General features: G+C 40.5%; 1 protein-coding gene across 7 annotated transcripts in view; it reads left to right on the top strand.

Moving 5' to 3' along the window:
* The window catches only part of LOC122543133 (zinc finger matrin-type protein 4-like), a 162,396-nt gene that overhangs the window by 100,523 nt on the left and 37,409 nt on the right, over window positions 1–24,464 (top strand). For 5 of the 7 annotated variants that reach the window (XR_006309925.1, XR_006309926.1, XM_043681478.1 and 2 more), the window contains exon 5: window positions 4,819–5,031. Coding sequence is in view for 5 of the 7 variants with exons in the window: in XM_043681478.1 (XP_043537413.1) it covers window positions 4,819–5,031 (213 nt within the window). In the remaining 2 variants the exon portion in view is untranslated. Of the gene's footprint in view, window positions 1–4,818; window positions 5,032–5,657; window positions 5,823–12,176; window positions 13,644–24,464 lie in introns of those variants that run through there. The other 2 variants (XM_043681480.1, XM_043681481.1) reach the window with 2 other exon arrangements.

Raw genomic sequence — 24,464 nt, 5'->3', positions numbered from 1 at the left:
CCCATGAGGATGGCCTCAACCGGGACCTTGGGTTCGTGTCAGACTACAGGTGATCCCACCACACTATACACACTCAAACAAACACTCTCACACATACACATTCTTATATACTCACACATTCACGCCGACCCTCTCATACACATGCTCTCTCTTAGGCACACACACACTTATACTTACACTCTTGGGCGGCACGGTGGCACAGTGGTTGTGGGCGGCATGGTGGCACAGTGGTTAGCACTGCTGCCTCACAGCGCCAGAGACCCGGGTTCAATTCCCGCCTCAGGCGACTGACTGTGTGGAGTTTGCACGTTCTCCCCGTGTCTGCGTGGGTTTCCTCCGGGTGCTCCGGTTTCCTCCCACAGTCCAAAGATGTGCAGGTCAGGTGAATTGGCCATGCTTAATTGCCCGTAGAGTTAGGTAAGGGGTAAATGTAGGGGTATGGGTGGGTTGCGCTTCGGTGTGGACTTGTTGGGCCGAAGGGCCTGTTTCTACACTGTAAGTAATCTATCTATCTAAATCTATCTAAATCTATCTATCTATCTATCTATCTATCTATCTGTCTATCTAATCTATCTATCTATAATCTATCTATCTTGTATACTCACACACTCGCTCATAGACACACTCTCTCTCAGGCACACATACACATACACTTACACATTCACACCGACCCGCTCTCATAAACATGCTCTCTCTTAGTCGCACACACATATATCCCTCTGAGAGGCATACACATGCAAACACGCACTCACACTTGCATGCTTACACACACACACACATTCTCTTTCTTGCTCTCTCTCTCGCCCTCTCTCTCACTCTCTCCCTGTCTCCCTCAAATGCACGTGCACACACATAGGTCTATCGGGTGAATTTGTATTTGCAGAATTGTGATTGCTGATATATTCTATTTTGTTCAAAAGGGACACAATCTGCAGGCAGTCAATCAATCCAGGTAAAACTTTAAAATTCCTACTTTGGAAATAGAATCAGTCTGACTCAATACAGACAAACTCTCAGGAATATGTTGATTAGGGATAGTCAACACAGTATTGTGAAGGGTAGGTCATGCCTCACAAACCTTATTGAGCTCTCTGAGAAGGTGACCAAACAGGTGGTTGAGGGCAAAGCTCAGGTTGGTTGGTGTTGGTGTTTAAAAGTATGGTGGATGTGGTGTATATGCATTTCCTGAAACGTCGATTTTACTGCTCCTCAGATGCTGCCTGAACTGCTGTGCTCTTCCAGCACCACTAATCCAGAATCTGGTTGCCAGCATTTGCAGTCATTGTTTTTATCTAGTAAATTTGCAGATGACACTAAGGTCAGTAGAGTGGTGGATAGTGCAGAAGGATATTGTAGGTTACAGCTGGGCATAGATAAGCTGCAGAGCTGGGCTAGAGTTGGCAAATGGAGTTTTATGTGGAAAAGTGTGAGATGATTCACTTTGGAAGGAATAACTAGAATGCAGAGTACTGGAATAATGGTAAGATTCTTGGTAGTTTAGATGAGCAGAGAGATCTCGATGTCCATGTACATAGATTTTTGAAAGTTGATACCCAAGTGATAGGGTTGTTAAGAAGGCATATGGTGTGTTAGCTTTTAGTAGTAGAGGTCATGCTGCAGCTGTGCAAAACTCTGGTGTGGCCACACTTGGAGTATTGTGAACAGTTCTGGTCACCTCATTAGACGAAGGATGTCAAAGCTTTGGAAAGGGTTCAGAGGAGATTTACTTGGGAGTTGCCTAGAACAGAGGGAAGGTCTTATGAGGGAAGGCTAAGGGACTTGAGGCTGTTTTCAATAGAGTGAAGAAGGTTGAGAAATTACTCAATTGAAACATATAAGATAATCAGAATAGATACAGTAGACAGTGAGAGCCTTTTTCCTCAGATGGTGATGGACAGCACGAGGTGACATAGCTTTAAATTGAGGGGTGATAGATATAGAGCAAATGTCAGAGATAGTTTCCCTACTCAGAGAGTAGTAGGGATGTGGAATGCACTGCCTGCAACAGTAGTAGATTCGCCAACTCTAAGGGCATTTAAATGGTCTTTGGATAGGCATATGGATGAGAATGGAATAGTATAGGTTAGATGGGCTTCAGATTGATTTCACAGGTTGGTGCAGCATCGAGGGCCAAAAGGCCGGTACTGCGCTGTAATGTTCTATGTTCATAGTTTTAATGCATTGTCTGAGCTGAGATGTCACCTTTTTTCATAAAGCCTTAAGTTATCTCAAGAATGTGATTTGAAAGAAGTACTGGGTTTTACATGTTCATGAATTGAAACCTGCAACTCATTCTAAAAGATGAAGGACTCAATACCAACCTAGGTTTATTCAATATATCGTATCAGTTGCATGCATGACACTGATCGTTTGCTATAAATTCTGTGTCTTTTGATTCTGCTTCACAGCTACCTGATGAAAGAGCAGCGCTCCAAAGGCTAGTACTTCCAAATAAACCTGTTGAACTATAACTTGGTGTTGTGTGAGTTTTAACTTTGTCCACCCCAGTCCAACTCCAACACTCCACACCATTCTATAAAATTTGGCTTCTACTTAGCACTCTATATTTGGTTCTGTTTCCTGGAGGTCACCTTTCCATCCCTGTCTGTTCATCCATTTGTAAGCAACATTCTCAGACACAGATTTTGACACCTGGCACACAGTTAGTTTAAGACTTCAGAAGGAACAAATTGACTTTGGTTGAACATCTGGAGTGACACCCTGGGATGTTTTTGAAAGTATCTATTAACATTTTGAGATAAGGCAAATTGACTCTTGTTTTAGAATGTTGTAGGTTGTATTGTTGAGAAAGTTTTCAGTTGTTTATAATATTGTGTACTGTAGAAGCTGCTGAACTACATCTTGTCATGTCAGTTTTGTTGTGTGTTTGAGGTCTCATCCTGTTGAGTCTCCAAAGTCATGCTGTTGGAGACTGTGGAATTTTATGCAAGAACTCTTCATTTATGGCTTGATCTCTCCATGAGTTGTCTCTGCAACTGATTAGATTCTAGCTTTTGCTCCTATACAGATCTCTCTACTTAATCCTGTGGCTCTGAGCTGGGTCAAAATCCCATCCCCCACCCAAAGGCATTGTGGGTTTACCGACAGTACAATTTATGAAGGCAGCTCATGCCACCTTCTTAAGGGAAACTAGGAACAGGCAATAAATGTTATTCCAGCCCATGTCCCATATCCCATGAGTGAATAAAAGAAATGATCACATCATTATACTTACTTCTGATGTTAACCTTATTGCTTTCCAAAAGCTGTCAATATGTGTGGAGAGTTTTCAGAGCACGTTGTTGGATGTGGATTGACCTGAAGCTTTCTTACTGAGCTGGATGCAATTAACAATTTTTTTTAGCTTTGCGAGTCCAGACCATTGACAGGCAAGAGAAAACTGTCAAGAAAAGTATGTGTAATTGTTATAACATTTGCAGAAGTTATGCACTTTACTTTTGCCCTCTTCACTTGTTCTAAAATATGTGTGCAACTAAACCACACACATAATTGTTAGGGCGTACTGGCAAACTGAAAACTGAAACCAGACTTTAGACAACTGAAACAAAGAGGTTGACATGGCCATGAAAGGGGTCTAGTTAATGGTTTCCTTGTTTTACAATATATAATTTTTAATCCCCTTGAGGGATATGGGTATCACTGGCTGGCCAGCACTTATTGACCATCCCAAGCTGCTCTTCAACTGAGTGTTTAGAGTCAGTCACATTGCTTTGGGTCTGGAATCACATTTAGGCTAGACAAGGTGAGAGTGGCAGATTTCCTTTCCTAGTGAAGGGACATCAATTCTCCTGCTCCTCGGATGCTGCCTGACCTGCTGCGCTTTTCCAGCACCACACGTTCAACTCTGATCTCCAGCATCTGCAGTCCTCATTTTCTCCTAGATTTCCTTTCATGAAGGACACTAGTGAGCCAGGTGGGCTTTGCCCCAGCAATGCATTTGGGCTAATAAGTGTTCAAGCTCATGGCTCTTCTGCTTCTATCACCAGGCCTGCTGCATCCTTTCTTCTTCATATTTTTGTTCTAGCATCAAGTTCATCTGACCTTCTTTTGGCGACCTTTGAGTAAAGAAGGAGGCTCCAAGAGGCTACTATGGTGGATAATGCTAGTGTGGATCCAGTGGTTTCTCGTGGACACATCCTAGTGGGTCCTTTGACTAAGTTGGTTCAGCAGTGGTTTTAAAGACAAAGTGGATCCAGGGCTGGGATTCCAATGACCGGCCTGGGACTCCTTTCAGCATGTTTGGTGGTGACTTTCAGTGTCGGTCTGGATTTCCTTCTGGTGGTTTTGGCGTCAGTCTGTGACTCCATGCAGCTTTTCTTCAGCATGGTTGGATTCCAACATAGCGGGCCGGCTCCTCAAGCCCAGACTCATGAAATGGAATAATTTCTCTTTTTTGTAATTTCGTTTTTTTTCCCTGCAGACTTGTACTCAAGAATCTGTACCTAGGCACCTTCGTACCTAACATGGTGCCGTAAGTGGCAACTTGTAAACTTATGCGTACATGTGGCAAAAAGCTAATTCAATTCTACTCAATTAGCTCATGGTTTAATGATCATCATTTTTGAATTCAAATTCCACCTTCTGCCATGGAGGGATTTGTACCCCCAGAACATGAGCTGAATTTTCTATGTTAATAGATCAGCGACAGTGCCATTAAGCCAACGCCTTCCTACTGCAATAATGTGAATATATACAATAATGTGAATTAAAAACTAATCATTGTGTTGGAATACTCAATGAAACAGCATGATGATTTTCTTCTCTATTTAATTCTATTATTCTTTCTCCTCCTCACAGAACCAAAGCAGATTTCCTCAAAGCCCAGTCCAATAACAAACCCATCACGACAGAGAAGAGATTCAGACAGGTTCTGCCAACTCTGTAATGCCTGGTTTAATAATCCAATGATGGCCCAACAGCACTACGATGGGAAGAAACACAAGAAGAATGCAGCACGAGCTGATTTATTGGAACAGCTCGGTCAGACCCTAGATCCTGAAGCACTCAGAGGTAAATCTTTGAAATAAACGTACGTGGAATTCAAGTTCATAGCATAGCCTTACTGAGTACCATGGCAGGGCACTGTAGGGTAATGGTTTAGTCTATTCAGTGAATGAATGCATGACATCATAGAGTTGCCAGTCATTAGTTCAGTCACGCTACTCCATTCGGATATTCGGCTCAACATGTCCAGGTTGGAGACATTTGTAAAAGATACCGAGATGTTGAATCAAAGGAATGTAAAATTAAGTTAATCAAACAGTGGGTGAATTGTCCTCAGGTTGCTTTAGTGATTATTATAGGATTCAGTTTTGAATGCCTTCGCTTGATTCTTGGCAATTAAGATTCCTTGAGATCAGGAAAGAAAATTTCCTGCATTGCAAAGTCCACCATGAGTTTTGTCCATTCTGTCTCAGCACGTAACTCCAGCTTTTATGGTTCCTGCCCATGTATTTCCCCAGTACTTCTCTGTTCTCCATTCTGTAGCCACTCTTTCAGCCATTAATCTTTGGCATTCTCTTCCTATGTCTGTGAGCCTTGCTATCTCACTCCCACTTTCAAAAGCTTTCTAAGCATCCTTTATGTTTAAGTTCAAGTTTTGCTCATCCATCTTTGCCTGTTTGTTTTTCTGACAGAATCATATCAAAGCTAATGCTTTCAGAAAGCACACTAACCAACCTGCACACTAACCAATCTGCAGTCAAGAGAATTTTATTTGTTCTATCCATTAGTTTGAATACAAGAGAAAATGCAAGATATATGATCAGCTGTACATTTTGGGCAGGACGTCGTTTGGTGTGAAGCAGCATCCAATTTTGATATGTCATTACTAGTCATAATCCTACAATCAATGTTCTAATTGAAATAACAGGTTTCAGTAATAATCATTACTGTCATGTCATATGGCAAGATTGGGAATATAATGAATAATGTTCTTTGCATATCCATTTAAATTTTATTATTATATTCTGATCTCATTCAGTGGTGAATTCATTACCTTAATGTATTTTCAATTGATTTGTCCTTTTATTTGTTTCATTTTAACATTTCTAATAAGGTTTTCTTTTAGTAGAGATTAATGTATTGCAAAATGTTTTCCTTGTTCATTTTCATAAATATTCTATGGATTAATTTTAAATTTAACATGCAATATTTATTTCTCAACTTTATTGTTAATGGCACAGCTTTCATTTCCTTTTTTCAAATTTTATATGGTACATTTATTCTGCTTTTGTTTTAACACTTTTTGCTCATTAACTGCATTTATAATGTGTTTCATTTTTATTTGCTGTTTCAGTTCACTCTCTTGATATTTTTGAACATGAAGTTTATTTTACCTTGTAGTAACAAAGTCATGAATGTTTAAGATTATCTGACCTCTTCGAAATTACTGCTTGTAATTTTTTTATGTTCAGGGAATCAGGCTACAATTTAAATAATTGTGTTTTGTTTAAAAATGCCACAGCTGTCTTGATATTTGCAAGCCCTTAGAATATTTTATGTGTGCAGAAATTAAGTCTGTACACTGGCAAAATGTATCTTGTATCACTATCTCAGCTCTTAAGCCTAGCAAATTTATTTTTTTCAAAATTAGTTACTGATGTAATTAAATAAATTATTTAAAATTAATTTTCTGTCAATACGATCTACATTTCATGATTTGTGCTGAGTCAAAGGTTACAGGAGAGGTAGGCATAGAATATTCCAGGGACATGGAATTCTTCTTGGTAGAATTGGGTTAGAAAAATATTTGTCAGATCAGACTGCCGAACAGGATGTTTATCACAATTGAGATCATAATATTTTGTGTTACTTATTTCTGTCATCTCTTTCATAAATTTAAAATTTGTTCTGATAACTTAGGAGGCAATTTCTCAGGTACGTAAATATTGCTTAATTTTCTACATGTTGGAAATTAGATCTGGAGGAAGTGGTGGAGGAAGTGGTGGAGGCTGGGACAATTACAACATTTAAAAGGCAGCTGGATGGTACATGAATAGGAAGGGTTTAGATACGCTGCAGCGTATCCCATGGAATGCAATAGAGGCTGAATAGCTTCACATACAAGTGCTGGACATGGTGAACCAAGTTTAACCCATGTCGGATCCAAATAGTATAGGCATCATCCCAAATCCTTGCTGCCTGCTCATCTCAGTGAATGCTGTAAACACTAACTCCAGCATGGTTCAGGTGTAGACAATCCCAATGAGACAGCTCTCACTTGCCCTATTATTGGTGCCAGTGCCCCATCAGACAGAACCTTCTACTGCCATGCCAGTCATTCAGCCACTAATTAATTTTCTCAATATTATTTGTCTGTAGCACATTAGCTATGGCTGGGATAATAATCAATTCATGATGACCTTTGAGGTTCTGTTTTTAATGTGATGCCTAGTTTCTGACTCTGACTGTGCAGAACCTCTTTGCTGGCTACATCATGGGTACCCACATGAATCACAACAACTGGATCCTCCCCCTCCCATCGTCAAGTCATCTCCAGTTCTAAGCTGATGTCCCGAACTCGGACATTCCTGCTCATTGCTGCCGAGAACAAAATAAATCCCTCTCGGCATACTGTCCCTAACTACCAGGGCATTCCTTTTTGTGGGCTTCATTTGCATGGCTTCCTGTACTATGTGTCATGGTCTTCCACTCTGTAGCCCTCAGACTCATCCAAGCAAGTTAACCTAAGGGGCAACTTTTTCATGCAGAGGGTGGCGTATGTATGGAACGAACTGCTGGAGGAAGTGGTGGAGGCTGGGACAATTACAACATTTAAAAGGCAGCTGGATGGTACATGAATAGGAAGGGTTTAGATCAGAGTGGTGCTGGAAAAGCACAGCAGGTCAGGCAGCATCTGAGGAGCAGGAAGGGTATAGAGGGATATGGACCAAATGCCGGCAAATGGGACTAGATTAATTTAAGATATCTAGTCGGCATGGACGTGTTGAACCAAAGGCTCTGTTTCCATACTGTACATCTTTCTGGGCGGCACGGTGGCACAGTGGTTAGCACTGCTGCCTCACAGCGCCAGAGACCCGGGTTCAATTCCCGCCTCAGGCGACTGACTGTGTGGAGTTTGCACGTTCTCCCCGTGTCTGCGTGGGTTTCCTCCGGGTGCTCCGGTTTCCTCCCACAGTCCAAAGATGTGCAGGGTCAGGTGAATTGGCCATACTAAATTGCCCAGAGTGTTAGGTAAGGGGTAAATGTAGGGGTATGGGTGGGTTTCGCTTCGGCGGGTCGGTGTGGACTTGTTGGGCCGAAGGGCCTGTTTCCACATTGTAATCTAATCTAATCATAGACTCTTAAGCAGAAAGAACTTTGCGCCCATTAGGCAACTGCACAGACTGAGGTCCTCTTAGTTCCCTGAGCTTCCTACTTCACATTCTATTCCTCTTATCTCTGATCAGTGACTATATCGAAAGGTCCTGTTCTAGAGGTGTGACCACCTCTAGGCATGAAACATCATGGCAACTTTCCCCCTCTCCGAGTAGTTCATCCTTCAGCTCATTAACTCTGAACCAAAGCTGCTGGAGTTGCAAACAGTTTTCAAAAATGTGCTTGCCCTCCATCCTACTGACATCCAGCAGCTCCCACATGCTGCACCAGGGCCCATCACCTGTCCTGCCATCTTTAATGCATCCTCACAAACAACTTCATTATTTGGTTCAATTACTTATTTTTGTGTTTTATATACATTTTCAATTTTGCCACCAACTCCTTTACTAATTTGACCCTTAGGAATAGATATGCCTTAACTCCTTAACAAATATTCAGCAAACACTTTACTCTTTACCCTGTGGCATCAGTTCTGAGAGGGTGAAAATGTCATAAAATGCAAAGAAGTCCCTCTTTCTCCCAGACCAAACACCCTTATTCAACCTACTCCAAGCAGTTTCTTCAAAGTTGCATTCATCGAAAAGTTGCACTGAGATTCTTCTAATCATCTGCTTCTGAACTGAGGAGTTACCTCAACCCAGGCACAAAAAAGAATAGTTTCAGCTGGTTTTCTGAAATCATGTATTTCATGTACTCAACTGGAGAGCTTGTTTGTCCACCTTTCAGTCTGGATAAAATTTTGAATTTAAGTAGTAAATCACAGTTAAATATTAAATGTGAAATGCATATAAAATTAGTTTTTTTACAAAGACTTTGAGAACTCCCCTCTATAGCCTAATCTTCCTACTGGCTACACCAGTACCCTCAGCGGCTGATCAGTTCACCACATATCCATTACCCATCTATGTAAAATGTCTGTCATTCAGGACTCATACCTCTCAGTCATAGCTTTGCCTCACCTTAAGTCACTTAGCATCACTGCATGCTTGAAACTCATTTCAGTATACACACACTGCTAGCTATTCAACCATGACAGTGTTATCACACTGAATAAATCACTACTTATTCACTCGCTATTGAGTTGTACTTAAAGTGGAAATGTCAACTTAACCAACACAGTGGTTAATTTGTTTTTCTTTATTACTGCTAGCTTCAGCAAAACAGACTTTGACCAGGTTTCATCAGTAATCTCAAAAGTAGCTAATATATTAAAAACAAATTTTATCTTGAAACAAGTGGCAAAAACTCATCAATAATGATTCAATTAAATAATATCCCTTGAACACACACATTCATACAGAGACAAGACAGCTCTGCAGATATATTATCGCTTTGAAAATATAGTTTAAAAATGAACAATGCTCTAGTTGGTGAAAGCTATGAATTCAGAAGATAGAATGGATTGGCTTCTCACAGTTCTTTTGATTAACTGTTGAAGAGTTCCAATTGCTGACAGTCACTTAATGATGGAAGATCTTCAGAATGAGTTTCAGATTCAGCTGGAAAACAGTTAAGAACTGGATTATTTACACACCATCAGATTTTACAAATACATCACTGAGAGAGAGAACTTTCAGCTGGCTTTCCTTCAAAACTTGTCTCTTAATGACTGATTGAGAGAGTTTCTTTGTTCTGAAATCTTCTTCTGAAAGCTTTGTCAAGAACTGCAACATCCTACAAAGCAAATTTACACTGAGGCTGTTGGTAGATAACAAGCAGGACATATCCTTGGGACTTTCCATGTCCGTAAGGGCCATTAAATCTACTTCTTAACTCTTCTTCTTAGCTTTTATTGGGCCCTTTCTTCCAAAACAATGGTATTTTATTCCTCTCTTTGGTAAACAGCAAATAATCCATAATTCCGTCTAATCTTATGAATTTTTGGTTCTATGGGAACACATGAAAGAGCCTCTTCACCCCAGAAATGTCTGATCATTTCCCGGTTCTCATAGTCTTTACATATGAGCAAAACACATTATGCGGCACCCGCTGAGACACTTGCCCCTCTCTTGCAGGAAATGGTGGTGCACAGCAAGCTAACAGGACTAAGAACATAAGTAGGCCGTCTGGCCTCTTGAGCCTGCTCTGCCATTCAATAGGATCATGGCTGCTCGTTTTGTGGCCTCCGCTGCACTTACCTGCCCTCACAACATAATCCTTAATACATTTACTGTTCAAAAACTTATCATCCTTAATACATTTACTGTTCAAAAACTTATCTATCTTAGCTTTAAAAACATGTACTGAGGAAGCCTCAGCTACTTCACTGGGCAGAGAATTCCATAGATTCACAACCTTATGGGTGAAGAAATTCCTTCTGAATTCAGTCCTAAATCTATTCCCCCTAATTTTGAGGATATGCCCTCTTGTCCTAGTTTTACCTGCCAGTGGAAACATCCTCTCTACTTCTATCCTATCCATTCCCTTCATAATTGTATATGTTTCTGTAAGATTCCCTTTCATTCTTCTAAATTCCAATGAATATAATCCCAGTCTACTCAGCCTCTCCTCATAAGTCAACCTCCTCAACTCCAGAATCAACTGAGTGAACTTTCTCTGCATACCCTTCTCATGCCAGAACATCCTTTCTCAAGTAAGGAGCATGAAACTGCATGCAGTGCTCTAGGTGAGGCCTCACCAGCCCCCTGTACAACTGCAATATAGCCTCCCTACTTTTAAACTCAATCCCTTTACCAAAGCAGGACAAAATTCCATTTGCCTTCTTAACTACCTGTTGCATTTGCAGACCAACTTTATATGATAACCAAATCCCTCTGCACAGCAGCATGCTGCAATTTCTTACCATACAAGTGATCGTCCTTTTTACTGTTATTCCTACCAAATTGGATGACTTCACATTTATTAACATTGCACTCCATTTGCCAGACCTTTGCCCACTCACTTAAACTATCTATATCCCTTTAAAGTTTCACAGTACGCTGCACACTTAGTTCTACTACTCATCTTAGTATCATCTGCACGTGGTCCCCAACTCCAAATCATCTCTGAAAACGGTGAATAATTGTAGCCCCAACACTGATTCCTGAGGAGCACCACTACTCACTGATTGCCAACCAGAAAAGCACTCATTTATCCCCACGCTTTGTTTTCTGTCAGCTAACCCAACCTCTATCCATGCTAATACATTGCCCATAATGCCTTGCATCTTTATCTCATGCAGAAGCTTTTGGTGCAGCACCTTGTCAAATGCCTTTTGGAAATCCAGATACACTACATCTATTAGATCCCCATTGTCCATCATGCTCATATTGTCTTCATAGAATTCCAGTAGATTAGTTCAGAATGACCTGCCCTTCATGGACCCATGTTGTGTCTGCGCAATGGGACAATTCCTAACTAGATGTTTGCTGTTTCTTCCCTGATACCAGACTCAAACATTTTCCCCACTACAGATGTTAAGCTAACTCATCTATTATTCCCCACATTTTGCCTTTCTCCTCTTTTAAACAGTGGCACCACATTTGCTGTTTCCAATCTGCTGGAACTGAACCGGCGTCCAGCGTATTTTGGAAAAAAACTGGAGAGGACAAGGACTTCTATATGTTTTAACCCCTGATCAGGAAAAGTATTGGGCATTTTGGTCAGCTCCCGGTTTGAAATTGTTGACAGTCACTCGAATAAAAGCAAAATACTGCAGTTGCTGAAAAAAGCAGACCACACCAGTCTCCTCAAACCTAATTCTGCTTTACGCATCCCACTTAGCACCCTCAATACAATGTCTGCTATATGCTTAGACCTCTTACTCCCCACACCATCCTGTACCTCAACCTTATTCTTGTGTCTTTTCCTTCCAGATACCCAAGAGATGCAACCTGATCAGGGAGTGGAGGAAGATAAGGAAGATCCAGCATTTGTTTGACAGTCACAGGCTCCAACTCAGATACTGAGAGGTTAGAGTAGAGGTGGGGTCTGCACTTAGTGAAACACTGAGCACAAATGGGCAGCAGACAGAGCAGGGGCAAGAGGCAAGAGTAGCACTGGCACCAGCTCTACAGAGGCTGAGCTCACACACAAGTTCCTCTGCACAGGACATAGATGAGGACATGACTGAGGCAGCTTAAAGAGGAACAATGGCAAACAGGCACAACGAAAGACTTGAGGCAGTGTGAAGTCTGCCAGAAAGCAATCGATCACAAGGAGTCCTGCAATAACTTGCCATGAGCTTTCAGGAAAACTAGGAGATCATTCCTTCTAGTACATATGAGTAACCAACTCCATTCTCACTCTTATTGACTCAACCATGATGCAGCATGGTCAGCATTACATACCTGTCCATTGCAGTGCAAGTAGCAACCATTCAATGTCTTAGCATAATGAAAGCAACAATGTGCAGTTTGCAGCTAATCACTATAAATCTCTTGGATCAATCTGCCAAATACGCAAAAATGTTCCAGAGAGCCCAAACATTAATTTTGATCCACCAGTGGGCTACTCAGGCACATTTTGTATGGCAACCTGGCTTTCCTCATCAGCAAGTTGTCCATCAGTGATTGGGTAGCACCATTGTAATTTTGCCATGGCAGTTTGAAAGAGGCTTGTGGTGTTGACTATATTGTTTTCAGGAATTAATTTTGTCGTTGATCTGCATGGTTCTCCACCCATGCACCAGCTGGATATCTATCAAGTTGCAGATAGACATGCAACATTTGCAAAACAGTCAATTTACTTTTGCTGATTAGTATTCTTTGAGAATTGCACAGAAGAGATTTTGTTGCTTTATTTCCAGGGTAAATCATGTTTGACAATATATTTGTGACAGCCACTTATAGCTTGGTATTCTGACAAGCTACCCATTAATTAGAGCTTTTGCAAATAATAACCACTGAGGGACAAATTAATAAAGGCACAAAAATTGTGCAGAGCTGTTCACTTGTTTATCTCTTAGCTGCAGGAAACCAATCATTTGAATGTCAAATGATAAGCAGTTGACAAATAAAAAATACAACAGATGAAAATGTGCAGTAACATTGAGAAAAGTAATTTTTTGAATGCACTTTTGGATACCAAATTGTGATTCATGCAAGTAACACTGATATATGAAGTGAGTGATCAGGCTAAAAGTAAAGTATTTCTGAGGGTGTTTTTTACGTAGTGAGAAATTTTATGAAGTTGAAGACAATCACTGGACCTTTAAGAGAGAGAGAATGCTTTTCTGAACTGAGAGCTTACAAGCACATGTGTATATGAGTAGACGGCAGTCCGAGATTGAACTGGAAAATTGAAAATATAACATTTGGTTGTGAAATGATACCTGAGTTTTGTTGCTGTTTTGACAATAGTTCAAATTTAACCAAACAGTTTAAATTATGCCCCAGGATACTAAAACCCAATCGGGTTTGAATTTATTGTGTTGCCAACAATAAATCAATGAGATGATCTTATGTCGGGGGGTATATGAATGCAGACATTTTGAAAATTAGTCAGAGAGCTAATTGCCCAACTAACATCTCGCTATCAAATAAATTAGAAAGCACTCTCTATCAAAGGTACTGTTTTCATGTAAAGCCTATTCACAGTAAAAAGAAAGAAGACAACCCAGGAAGATCATCAGCAGGAAAATTGAGGACAGCAGAGAAGACAAAGAGTGTGATTTTGAAATTAAGCAAATGTAATTTTAGTAAGTGTCTTATTGGAACAGCATATTTTATAGAGTTGGAATCAGAGAGTAAGCACATAAGAGAAAGGGGGACTTAGCTTTGTAAATAGATTTTTTGTTTAATGTTCACTTTCAGAGTAAGAAAATAAATTGATGTTATTTGCTTTAAGTAGTGGAATTTAGGAGTTCTCCGTCACTCATATTTTAACAGACAATGAGGTGAGGCGAGCTTTTCTGAGTGTTTGGTTTAATTAACAGAAAAGGTTTGCCTTTGTATCATAACAAAAGGACAAATGGAGATCAAAGAAGTTTGGTTGGTCTATGTTTAGTGATTGGGACAAAACATAATCAAAAGGGTTAATGGAATAAAAACAGAAATTACTAGAGAAACTCAGCAAGCCTGGTATCTGAGGGGAGAAAGCAGAGTTAACATTTTGAGTCCAGTGACCCTTTTTCAGAATAAATTGTTTCAGATCTTTAGCATTCACAGGTCCTTGTTTTATTTTAACGTCAATTGAACATTATATCTTTTATAACAAAAGGGTTAGGATGTAAAGGGGCAGAGTTTTGCTGCAGCATCAAAGGGCACATCTGAATTTCACTGTACAGTCTGAGCACCATCCCTTAGAAACAATCCAATTCCAATGATGAGTCTTGGACTCAAAATATTAGTCAACATTAGCCAGACCTGCTAAGCAATTTCAGCACTTCGTGTTTTCATTTTACCGTAGAAGGCTGGATTGGCTTCATAAGGAGTGTTGCACTGACCCACAAGAAGAGATGAGGCAAGGTTTCATAAGCTTGGCTTATCCTTCTTCAATTGGAACATTTCAAGGGGTGATTTAATTGGGGGATTTTAAGAGGAAAGGATGTGGTAGATAAAGGCAGTTTGTTTCCTGCTTGTGGGGAGGGAGACTGAATGAGAGGACATCACTTTGAAATCAGCCAATCCAGGGGCAGATTGGAAAATATATGTCACAAAAAAAGTCAAACTATGGTGTACGGTCCAACAGGATGCAGTTAACACCAGCTCCATGAGGAGTTTAAAATCTATCGTGAATAGACTTTTCTCAATTAACAGTATTGTAGAATATGGAGCCTAGGATGACAAATGAAATAAGGAAAAAGGTGTGTGGTAATCTCATTGGTTGGCTCAAGAGGGACAAATGACCTAGTTATGCTCTTGTGTCAGCTGCAAATTTAATTCTCTTGCTTTGGAGCAGCTGCTGGGTATGTTTCACAGATCTTGAGAATCCTGAGCTCTAAAGTAGTATATTTTTAATGGTGGGAGCTGCAGGTCAGGTGTGATTGTCTTGAATTCGTCTGCCTCACTTTCTGTCAGGTCCCTCTGAAATGGTCATGATACTGTCAGTTTCAGTAGCCACAGACACTATTACATTTCATATTCTCATAACTTTTGTGGGTGGCACGGTGGCACAGTGGTTAGCACTGCTGCCTCACAGCGCCAGAGATCTGGGTTCAATTCCAACCTCAGGCGACTGACTGTGTGGAGTTTGCACATTCTCCCTGTGTCTGTGTGAGTTTCCTCCGGTTTCCTCCCACAGTCCAAAAATGTGCAGGTTAGGTGAATTGGCCATGCTAAATTGCCCGTAGCATGAGGTGAAGGGGTAAATTTAGGGGAATGGGTTTGGGTGGATGGCGGGTCGGTGTGGACTTGTTGGGCCGAAGGGCCTGTTTCCACACTGTAAGTAATCTAATCTTACAAATAAATTGTCACAACCTCCTCTGTAAATTTATTGTCGTAGTCCTAAATTTGGATATTTTTATTGGCCATGAGCCAACCACTGGAATCTCAAACACCAAACTGTCTCTAAGCCTTTTTTATCGTAGGTAGAGATGAATGGATTATAGAACACATCTTGCAAAAGCCCTGAAACATCTTAAGTAATTCCATGGGCTGAATCCTATGTTTTGCTTGCAAAGTGTAAGTGGGACAGAGTTTTTTGGAGGGTTTTCGCTGTAAGCTTGCTGCATTTTCATGCCAAGTCTGACCAAGCTAACCTCATGACCTACTTCCCCTGCCACTGTGGTGTTTTTCATGTCCAATTGGCACCCCATCTTAACACATGTGGCCCCTTCAATAACTTGCCATTCAGTGGACATCCACTGAAACAATGGATCGCTTGCACCCGTGCCATCTTTAAAAGCACACAGTGCACCTGAACGAGCACTGACATTCTAAGGCTGTCCTGCTCAGTCAAGAGTCATTGTGGGGAGGAGTATGCTCCGCTTGCCCGGATGAATGCAGCTCCAACAACGTTTGAGAAGCATAACAGCATCCAGGAGGAGGCAACCTACCTCATTGGCATGCAATCAACCACCTTCAGCGTTCAGTTCTTTCACCACTGATGGAGAGTGGCAGCAGTTTGTGTGAATTATAAGATCCACTGCAGTTACACACTAAAGCTGTTTCAACAGCACCTTCCAAACCTATGACCTCTACCACTTAGAAGTCAGTGTCAACAAATGCATAGAAGCACCATTGCCTGCAAGATCTCTCCAAGACCATCCTGACCTGGAACTATATCGATGTTCCTTCACTGTCACTGGGTCAATGTCATGGAGATGCCTCCCTGACAGTACTGCTGGGGTGTGCCAACACTCCCAATGACTACAATGGTTCAAGGAGGCAGATCACCACCACCTTCTATGCAATTTAAGATGGGCAGTAATTATTGCCCTCACCCTCCCACAAACAAAATGAAATAAAACTCTAAATTCTTCACAACCGTATAAAACCTGTAGATGTTTTCCACAATTGGAGTTGTGTCAATTTGTCCAGTTTATTTTCTCGATTGGTGCACACAAGCACAATGATATTTGGCAACATATTCTTTTTAGTTAGTTTTTAGAGTTCCTTTTGTCAGTCTACTAGCAAAGCATTTACATCAGAAACAATAGATAATTACATGCATGAACCAAAGAATAGACACCTCTCTTAGGATTCAAGTGATGTCAACAGCAACTTCCTTGATTGGACAATGAGTACATAGAGCATTGTACTGAACAGTGCAGACCAGGTACTGTCGAGTGTATTTCCAGAAATTGCTTGACCACCACTCCTGGGCGCATGCTGACAGAGAATTTCTTGGAGCAGTTTTGATTGCAGGCTTGCATATGATGCCTCCATCATCATAAAACCTTTGCAGTCTTGGTTCCTACTTGAAAAATGGCTCCATGGAAACATAATGCAAGCAGTAATTTCAGCCTTCAGGAGAGTGGTCAAAAATATTAGCAAGGAGAAAAGCAAGGTCCTTGTGTAAGTCCTGTATCAGAGTGACTTCAATCTTGTGTATCAGAGAAGCCACAGGATAAAAGAATGAAAAATGTGTATGTCTTGTAACACCTATCATGAGTTGCCAAAGTGGTTACAGCAAATGAACTTTCTTCAACTATAGTCACCACTGTAATTGAGGAAACAGAACATCTCAGCTCTCACAAACAACCATCTGATCATCTTTTTTTATGCTGTTTGATTTGATTTGATTTATTATTGTCATGTATATCAAGGTACAGTGAAAAGTGCTGTCCTACTTGACTTCCAGGCAGATCGTACTATTACAAGTGTATCAGAGTAAGAGAGCAGGGTGTAGGATGCAAATGTTTCAGTCTTTGAGAAGGTGCACAGCGAGATCAACATTAATATTAAAGAGATCCATTCAAAAGACACCAGGGAAGCTCGTTTTTCCTTTGCTGAATAGAACCAGGTGATCTCCTGTATCTTCAGACTGGGTCACCAGGGCTCAGTTTAACAACTGAGCACCACATTCCCTCAATACTCTGCTGCGGTGTAAGACTATTTTCTTTTGATGGACTGGGGCTTGAAACCACAACTTTTCGATCGGTGACAAGGGTGCTACCAAACTAATAGTTATTTCAATATCTACTTGCATGTAACCAGTAATTTGAAAAAACTGTTGCCTCTGGCTCTTGAAATGGCCAGCGGGATCTGATTAATTATTGGTTACAGACATAACTGCAGTCATGGTCCTGTTGTTTATACTTAGATGCCCTGCTGAGCACAAAATAAGGAAATATAGTGGAAACTTGATTACCCAGGACAATTCTTCAGGGTAAATCAACTTATCACAGCAACAAATGAGACGTGTGAACAACACCACAAGCGTTTGATGGGATATGTTAAGTCATTAAGATCATGTGTAATTATCAGTCGTCTGAGGTTAGATCACACACTAAGTTTCAACTGTATGTTTTCCTTGAACAAGGTTAATGAACAAGTGGCAATTATGCATAACAGTCTTGTTATTTGTGCCTAGTTATTAAAATGAAGGATGGCCTGACTGTGGAGTGAAAAATGTAAGTGTTGCCATTTTGTTTCCAATGGTAAGGAGCATCATTACAGAGTACAACTCTTCCACACCTCACTCAAATATAATTTGGAGGATTGCTGATGAGAAAACAGCATTCAGCCTCCATGAAGAAGTCTCTGCATTGATTGAAAAGACATCACCTCCCACGCTTGCTATAGTGAATCAGACCGTAAATTAGGAAAAAAACACCTCATCTTCTGTCTGGGCAGCCTACAGCCCGGAGGACTCAACATTGAGTTCTCCAATTTCGAATAGCCTTTCCACCCATCCCCGGACTGCCTTTCATCCCTTTGATCAACCTCTCCTCCCAGCTACCAGTCGGATTCATTCCTCCTAATGACCAACCAGGTCGTACCTACCACCTGTATTCACCTACCACCACCTCACCACACCGCCCCTATCCACACCCACAACCCTTTCCCTCCTTCTGTTTATTTGCAGCTACCCCTACCACCACCTCCATTTCTGAAGATGGGTTAAACCTGAAACATTGACTTTTCCACCTCCTGATTCTGCCTGATTTGCTGTGCTCTTCCACCCTACTGCTTGTCTACTCAAAAAAATGCAGCAGTAATGCTGGGCTGCACTTGAGTGGCAGCCTTGACTTATGCTCTAGCCCCACAGTGGGCCTTGAATGCACAGCCATGTGACCCAGAAGAGACAGTGCTACAAATGTAGCCAAGCCCAATACTAAACTGCAGATGGGGAGTAAACCACTTAACTTAACAATGGCATGCAAATCTCTCTCTCAGCTTGCTGTCTTGTCAACACTCCAAGGTATTTATTATTAAGAGAAAATATACAATACAGCATATCATTAATGGGGGGCGCACTGCTGATGTGGTTCCTTGCTTTTATACTTGGGTCTCAAGTTGCAGTGGTGTGCATTCTCTCGCATGATGCCACACTTAGAACACAAAAACAAGCATCACATCACACCCTTAATCTGCCAAAGGCTAGATCAATAAATGTGCTGTCTATAGCAGTGAACAATGCAAACAAAGAAAGTTGCAGATTCAGTCAGACGTTTCTGCTGATTTCCACCTGGGTGGCAATATCTGTGCTGCAATTGCTGTCAGCATTTTTGAGTTCAAAAGACGAACAACCAAATTAACATTTCCATTGCTGATGGCTACATATTAATTTTCCTGTCTGGCTGTCAGAATCACGGATGACAGAACTCGGATTGCTGCAATAACTCTGTCGTTCAACATTCTGTTGACATTCATTCATTTGTTGCTGGAATGCATGTCTTCGTTCACTGTTGGTTTTATAAAATCTCACTGGTCTGGATGGGACAATCAATATGAAGTCAAGCAAAAGCACTGAAAATAAAGCACATGGCGCAAAGCTGTCCAAAGAAAAAAAGGAAAGAAGTGACAAGTAACTGAGGTTGTCCGCTCAGCTTTAGAAGATGATGAGGTAAAAACAATGACTGCGCTACATATTAATTTTCCTGTCTGGCTGTCAGAATCACGGATGACAGAACTCGGATTGCTGCAATAACTCTGTCGTTCAACATTCTGTTGACATTCATTCATTTGTTGCTGGAATGCATGTCTTCGTTCACTGTTGGTTTTATAAAATCTCACTGGTCTGGATAGGACAATCAATATGAAGTCAAGCAAAAGCACTGAAAATAAGGCACATGGCGCAAAGCTGTCCAAAGAAAAAATGGAAAGAAGTGACAAGTAACTGAGGTGGTCCGCTCAGCTTTAAAAGATGATGGATGAGCATTCGTTCATTGAGGCTCTTTGTGAGCCATTAGAACAATGCATTTCCTGGATAAAACTTTTCTCCTGAGAAAAGAGGCCAGAACTCCAGATGCATTGCCAAAATTAATCGAAGGCTGATAGAATTGCACTCCCGATGGGGATAAAGGATAGGATCCTACCATTCAGTTCTTTGCAGGCAAGAGAGGGCCATGTCATTGATAGTCAGACTGCTTCATAAGGTTTACATCTGCCACCTCAACAGCCAAGTGTTCCATTGTGAGCAGTACCCTCATGTCTCAACATGTTTTCTTGACCCACTCTGGTGTTCAGTTTCGCCAGTGTCAAAATAGTTTCATTCCCTGAGTCTTATGAGAGCTTTCACACAAAAAGAAAAGGCAGTCAGGGACGCTCTTCAGGTCAAAGGATTCTTATCAACACCCTGACACTTTTGGGCAGAAACCTGCCAAAGTGACATTTTGTCCACTGACAATATGGATGTGATGTTGACCAGAGTGCCTGAAGACAAGCAGGCAGGAAGGCCGTGGAAAATGTTAAGGACAAAATAAATGATTGAAAAGAAACTGCTGGAAAAAAGAAATGCCATTGATCTCTGTCCAACAATGGTCATCAATGTCTGCAGCTGAAAGAGACTGCCACAGTTCACCTCTGAGGCCACCAGACCGCTTTCAATACAGGAGTGACAGACATGTTTGGCATAATCCATCGTCTCTTGAGACAGACATGAGACAGGCAGATGTCACGATCATGCTCAGCTACATCCTGATGTTAACAGATTAGAACTTGCCAGTCATCGCAGAGGTCTTAACAAGGCATTTGTTTCTGACTATTAACTCATTAACAATTAACTAACAAAAACAGAGCTTAAATAAACAATTGGGAAACTGCATTAAACCTTTCTGATTTTAGTCTGGTAGTAATACAGCTTTCTCAACATCTGTGGATATCAAAAACTTGTCAGCATTGCAGCTGCAGCCATGTAGACTGGCAGCAAGCAGGATAACTCATCTGTCTTTACAGTTTCCAAATCCTTTCTCAAGTTGATTTAGATTAATAGATTGCAAGGTCTGAAGGCCTTCCTGCTTGAAAAATTATTATTCATGCATTAACAAGATAAAGGAATCTCTGGCACTTATTACTTCTTGTTAATTACCCTTAACTGAATGGCATGCAAGACCACTTTAGAGGGTTCCCTTTCAGTCTAGGTCTGGAATAGCATATTAGCTAGACTTGGTAAGGACAGCAGATTTCCATCTCTGAAGGATATGAGTGATCCAGTTGGACTTTACAGTAATCTGATCCTTTCATGGTCACCATGACTGATAATAGTTTTTTATTCCAAATTTATTGAACTGAATTTAAATTGCCCAGCTGGTGTGGTAAGGTTTAAACGTATTTTCCAGATCATTAATCCAGACCTCAAATTAATAGTTCAGTAACATGACCACTATTCTCCAGCTCAGAGATGTGAGGCAATTATGCTCTCAAAGGCGTGAACCAATTGGAAAGGAAAGTTAAAAGTAACAATGAAAAGACCTTGAAAATTGAATAGTAAAGAGCCATTATGCTGAGTTCCTTTTCAAATTAACTTTGGATTTCTGTGACAGTTACATGCAGTTTACAGTCTTTTAATTGGATTTCCATTACACTCTTTAATTGGGTATTTTCAAACTCGTTGAGAAGTCAGAAAATAAAGGGAGATGGCAAATCAATAGAAAACAATTATTTATTTTGGTTAATCCTTGGGAATTTTCAATCAGAAGCATTTTATCTCTTGTTACAAGTAGTTCTTGACAGTGACAAATCTGCTCTTGTCCACACAAACATAGAATACTGCAGCAGAGAATGATTTACCTGCATCTTCCTTGAGATCAAGAGCTAATTGATGAAACAGGCTGATGAATTTGTGAGCAGAAATGTGCAAATTGTATTCGGCTGGAAACAATTCATTTGTTATTTATTCTTGACCTTTGATTTTCAAAAAAAAACACGGAACCTACTTTATATTTAAATCATCTTCATGTTAAGTCATCTCACACTGTTACAATGCTGTCTGTGAAAATATTGACTTCTACCTTAGCTTGAGTCTGGGAACTTATTCAGTGACCTCTGGATAGAAGCTTTATTGTTAACACCCTCAAAATCATTCACAACTGTGAGATTCTTCATTTACAATTTAACCAATTTTGCAGTCTCAGTTGAATGCCCAGATCTCTAAATGATGTGTTTCTCTTTACGAAATACCCCTACCAATATGATATAATTTCAGTGCTTCCCAGTTTCTTAGCTAATGTAGCATTTCTCTCAAAGTCTAGGTTCCTGATGGGGCAGATCTCTTGAAGTTTTCAAACAATGCTATTTACATGGTTGTGATATCCTAGACTTACACTTGGCCTGAATTCTGTGCTTAATGATTATTAGTGTGATATTACTTGGACCCAACTGACTGAATGCACAATACTGACTTTATTGCATTGATCATGAGTGATTAATAGTGAGGACACTTAGAGTGTCACATTTTGTGATGTCACATAACTGTTAAAAGATGGCCTGTTTGTCTTCTCTGGAATCAATACAAGAAGACAACCCTAAATAATGCTGCAAAAGTAGCCACACCAGTGTTAGGTACAAATTCATCAAACACTTTTGCTTTTACATTCAACTGCCCCATGTAGCCCATTTGCAGCTTTCTCTCTATCCTTCTATCTTGAAATAAATACATATCTTTAATTTTATATCTCCGTCATGGTCCAATCTGAAAAATGTAGCCATTTACTATGCATTTATTTTCCCAAAAAAACTTACACTTCACAGGTTTTTTTACTCCCGTTTTTTTTTCCATGTCATGTGTGTGCAGATGTCGGACACAGTGAAAAACAACAAGTGTGTAAATATTTATAATTCCACCACCAGGAAGAAAGGAAATGCCTGAGTGGGACTTCACAGTTCGAAGCATTGGCTAACAGCTGCTGATAATTAAAAGCAAAATACTGTGGATTTTGGAAATCCAAAATAAAAATAGAAAATGATGGAAATAGTGAGAAGGTTAGGCAGCATTTGTGAAAGCACCAACTGTTGGTGGTTTGAGGTCATTTTGATCTTTAGAACTCAACTGTTCTCTCAGTTAACTTTGACATTAAGCCTTTAACCAACAAAATCAAAACAGCTTGATCATTTGTGTCATTACTATTTTAGAAACTTACAGTGTGTCATAATCAAATCCATAGATTCTAAGACTTGATGATGGTAGCTATCCTTAAATTCAAGGCTATTGTCGACTGAAGGTTACAAATTTCTGCAATGAATCTTCATATGACCAGAAAGGCCAATTGTCAACCTGTACATCATTTGGGCACATGGGCCAGAACCTCCCACAAAGTAGTTGGATCCCAATTTCATTTCTTTTGTTTTTAACGTCCGTACTACTAATCTGCCTAATCATGAAAACATTGGGACTTCAAGTAGGATGAAACTTAACGGGCAAGTTATCACCATTCTGAATGATTGGTTGTGAGTTCCTCCCACTCATTAAGGCCAATGCTGCTGCACTTCAGGGGAGGCTTCAGAGTGTCTCTGAAGCATTTTCTTTGTCTGTTCCTGGAACATTATGAATGCCCACCCTTCAAATTCAAATGTAACTTAATTGACTTAAATTCTTCAGCACATCCTAATGCCATAAAAGACATTGAAGTAAATCTGGTTCCTTTTTTCCAATCTAATTTGACACCATGCTTTATTTCTAAATCCTTGCTATAAATGAAAACACAAAATAGATTCAAGAGTAGACCTTAGGGGACACCAAAACACATCTCAGAAATCTTAAGCCTATAATTTGCCTTTAATCTCTGTCTCCTGTTATCTATCTGTATATCTGTCTGTCTATTTATCCAAGCAATCTATCTCATCTATCCATCTAATCTATTTAGCTAATCTATCAATCTAATAGATTCCATGCAAGGTGGTACTTTTAACGTCTGCCGAATAAGCCATATATACATCTGCCCATCCTTACATACGGATGAGGAAGTACACCACTTCGACTAGGACAATACATGCATCCTAGGACAAGCCAAACAAAGACACATACAAGAATTCTAGAAGCATGGCATTACAACCAGAACTCTATCAACAAACACATCGAGTTAGACCCATCTGCCACCCCCTGAGAAAAGGAACAGGAAGTCACTTGGAGTCATAGAGTCATAGAAATGTACAGCATGGAAACAGACCCTTCGGTCCAACTCATCCATGCCGACCAGATATCCCAACCCAAACTAGTCCGATCTGCCAGCACCGGGCCCATATCCCTCCAAACCCCTCCTATCCATATACTGATCGAAGTGCCTCTTAAATGTTGCAATTGTACCAGCCTCCACCACTTCCTCTGGCAGCTCATTCCAT

The sequence above is a fragment of the Chiloscyllium plagiosum genome, chromosome 42, assembly GCF_004010195.1.
Source record: "Chiloscyllium plagiosum isolate BGI_BamShark_2017 chromosome 42, ASM401019v2, whole genome shotgun sequence".
NCBI classification, from domain to species: domain Eukaryota; kingdom Metazoa; phylum Chordata; class Chondrichthyes; order Orectolobiformes; family Hemiscylliidae; genus Chiloscyllium; species Chiloscyllium plagiosum.
This window is presented reverse-complemented; position numbering and strand designations above follow the sequence as displayed.